This window comes from Atta colombica, unplaced genomic scaffold (assembly GCF_001594045.1).
Source record: "Atta colombica isolate Treedump-2 unplaced genomic scaffold, Acol1.0 scaffold126, whole genome shotgun sequence".
Classification (NCBI taxonomy): domain Eukaryota; kingdom Metazoa; phylum Arthropoda; class Insecta; order Hymenoptera; family Formicidae; genus Atta; species Atta colombica.
Genome location: NW_017259213.1, coordinates 7251158 through 7254800, shown reverse-complemented (window position 1 = coordinate 7254800; position 3643 = coordinate 7251158). Strand labels below are relative to the sequence as shown.

The following is a 3643-nucleotide window of genomic DNA, read 5'->3' as shown; positions in this document are numbered from 1 at the left end:
ATTATAGGAAAAAATTATAGTTTAATATGATAATGATGTGATAAAAAATTGAATAATTTTAATTAAATAATAACAAAAAATAATAGGAGAAATAAATCAGTTTATTCACAAAAGAAAAAAAAATAAATTTATTTATTTTTCGTCAAATAAAATACGTGAAAATGTAAAAATATTTAATAAGGAAAATTGTAACAAATATTAGGTAAGATTAATAACAATTAACTAGTAACAAATTAAATAATAAACTATATGTAAAAACTGTAATAAAGAAAACATTTAATAAAAAAATTAAATGTCAAAATTATAATAAACATATTAAAATTTGTATTTATAATTCTAATAACAAAACAAACATGCAAAAAATATTACTTTTGCCCTAGTAATAAACAATACCTTACAAACAAACAATATCTTATGTTGTACAATTCAAAAAACTATTCTTAAGAATTTTGCATCTCTTCTAATAGGCACGAACTAAAAAGTTTCACAAGTTTAGTGATTTTCAAGAGAGGCAGAGACCGAGACAAAGTGGAGGGGAGAAAAGAAAGGAAGAGAGCGAAAGAGCGAAAGAGATAACCGTTAATATCTCAATCATGAAGGTTGTGGTTATTACGCGAGTACCATGCTATAAAAAAAGAATACTCGATATTTAATGCGAAAATTACTTTTTATAATTTGTTGAAAGAATACTTTTATAATAATGTTTAAAATTACTGTTTTGTAAGATGAGGAAGATTTTCATTATCGAAATCAAAGATCGGTTGCAATATAGAGAAAATGCTGTTTATCCTATATTTTTATTTTCTTTATTACAGAATATTGGGATTGTTTATTATTTATATCTTATCAAAAATAATAGGGTCGCAGACCCTAGAATTTTGAACTTAGCATAATAATGAGAACTGATGACAAAATCAAGTAGAGACAATATCACAATCATAAGAAAAATTATTGTTTCGTTCATTCGATCTAATGTACTGATAATAGTTGAATATATTTACAATAGATATTACGTATTTGTAACATAATTATTTTTAAATTAAGACAGCATAATTTATAATTATATATATATTTTTTGTAACTATCAATATTATATTATTTCATTATAATTTACTACACATCTCTATATAACATAAATATACGCGCGCACGTATAAATAATTATCAGTTACAAATGCGTGATATCATATATATAGTGTGTGTGTTTTATGGATTAAATTTGTGAGGCTATATTATGTAATAGTATACAACCAAATATGTATCATGTAGTGTACTATAGTAGATAAGTAATTTCCTAAATATTTGAACACCCTCAAAGGAGATTATTCAAATTTAATAGGTATTATTATTAAATTTATAATACGTAAACATGTATCACAGAGTGATTCAAAACAAGTATTTGATATTGTCATAACAAATTCTGATAGATTGTTTGAGAGGCATTCTGAGTAAAAAATATATGGATATAGTCCTATTCTCAATATTTACGTAATTATGTTTTGAAATTTTACTTTCGTAGTAAAATCACGTAACTAGTAGGAAGTAATCTTTGAGAAATTAAAACAAAACAGGAGAATTTGCTAATATTATTTATTTATAATTCAGTTTTATAATAAACGTAATTTTATTATGATAATAGTAAAACTTTAAAACTTCTGTAATTATGTATATATATATATATATATATATATATGTATATATGAATATTGAGAATATCTATATTCTTATGATATTTCTTATTAAGACTGACTTTCCAAACAATCTGTCGAAGTTTGTTACACTCATTCTGAATCATCCTGTATGTGAAATACTCCATAGTTTTGTACTATTCGGATTGGCGCATAAAGTGATATAACGTGGCGTGTCTTTTTATATTGATTGATTTGAATTTATTTCATGACGGGGAATTGTTTCGTCTTCATCACTATTCATTTGAGTTGTATCCTTGGAGTCCTATCATTTCCTAAACATATCTTTCACGAAGTCGTTAGAAACCGATTACAGTAAACTTCTACAGTTCATCTCCTTCCTTCTCTCTTTCTCTCTCTCTCTTCCTCTCTCACTTTTCCCTCCCTCTCCTTCTTCCCTCTCCGTTCTCGCGCTTTTCTCTCCTCCTTCCTTCCTTCCCTGCTATTTCTCCCCTCCTTCTCACTATATTTATCTATCTCTCTCTTATACTCTTTTCCTTTCTTCCTCTGTCCACGATTAACTCCCACTATACCACCCATAACTACGCCCTGCATAAACATGATTGTAGTGCAATTTGCAAATTATCAAAGAACGATGTCTATGAATACTCTGTGCTAACCAAGAATTTAGGCAATTCTTCTCAATTAATCTCATATGACAATCAATCAAATGAGTATTTTTCTTGAACTTTTTTTTTGCTGAAGCTCTCTGCTCAGGATTTTTTTATTTGTCTCGTAATACTATCTTGGCACAGTTTGATCCTTCGACATGATGATGCTTTGTGTGTTTCCTTCTTTCTCTCTCTTGTATTCTATCTCTTGCTTCCTCTCTCTTTTCTCGAGAATATACCTTCGTTGATTTAAGGAAGTGACTTTCGTCGTGCGACTCGCAACGATAATTACGCGAGGGAAACTGCCATCGAAGGGTAACGCCCGTGCAGACATCGCAGCCGGTTTGTCCCCGGGAGCCTGCAAGCTCCATAATCGCATGCTTCCCGGAGTCGACCTAAGTGGAAACGAGAGCGACCGGGCCCTGAGGCCCGGCGCCGTTCGAAGCACAAAGACGACGTCGTCTGATCGTTGAGTTTAGCTTTCGTTTCGTACGGATATTGATAAAAATAACCACGGTAAAAGAGCGATTTCGCGCGAAAAAAGCGCTCGATTTCAAGAACACGACACTACTATCAACAACTATGCACGCCGGCCGGCCGCTGTGCACGTACTGAAGTACTGGACCCGAGCGCTGACAAGTAGAAAGAGAGAGAGGAAGAGAGAGAGAGAGAGAGAGAGAGAGAGAGAGAGAGAGAGAGAGAGAGACTCATTCGGTCGACGCTCGCGACCTCGGTCGTGCTCGGCTATCTTCGTATCCTGTGCTTTGGCCCTGTTCGCCGCGCAGCCACGTTACTTCCCGGCGATCTCTCCCTCAGCCGCCCGACATCGTCAATATACGACAAAGGCTTCCAAACGAGAGAGGCTCTCACTATGCTGCGAGCTCTTGCCGCGAAAAGCTGGTAAACGACGTTCTGCCATTGCCGCGTAGAAAGGGAGGGAATCCGAGGAGCGCACGAGGAGAAAGGATCAATAACAGATCTCTCCCTACTCTCGTGAAACACGACGTAGGGTAAATGTGCGCGATGTACGCACGGCATTTACATATGGATAGACAGACAGGCGCACCCTGTCAACAGCTCATTTTCCTGGAGCAAATTTGCATGCTCCTTTTTGTTTTTGTAAGACAGGTGGAAATACATTTATCTCACAGTCTTACGAGATTTTGCGAAATCACGAAAGCGACAGTAGTATAAATGACACTTAAAAAGATTTCAATTGTGAGCAGTGTTTTAAAGAATTTTTATGAAAAATTTGGAAATTAAGTGTTGTGACATAACTTACATTCTTTTTGCAATTCCTAGGAATATATATATTTCTCCGGAGGATATATATACATATATATGT

General features: G+C 33.7%; 1 protein-coding gene across 2 annotated transcripts in view; it reads right to left on the bottom strand.

Annotated features, from left to right (window-relative positions):
- The window catches only part of LOC108684163, a 48157-nt gene that overhangs the window by 41109 nt on the left and 3405 nt on the right, over positions 1-3643 (bottom strand). The window contains exon 1 of one of the 2 annotated variants that reach the window (XM_018188298.1): positions 2538-2885. The exons of the other annotated variant lie outside the window; for it this stretch is intronic. Within the exon in view, the coding sequence (XP_018043787.1) occupies positions 2538-2669 (132 nt within the window). The 5' untranslated portion in view covers positions 2670-2885. Of the gene's footprint in view, positions 1-2537; positions 2886-3643 lie in introns of those variants that run through there. 2 annotated transcript variants of the gene reach the window in all.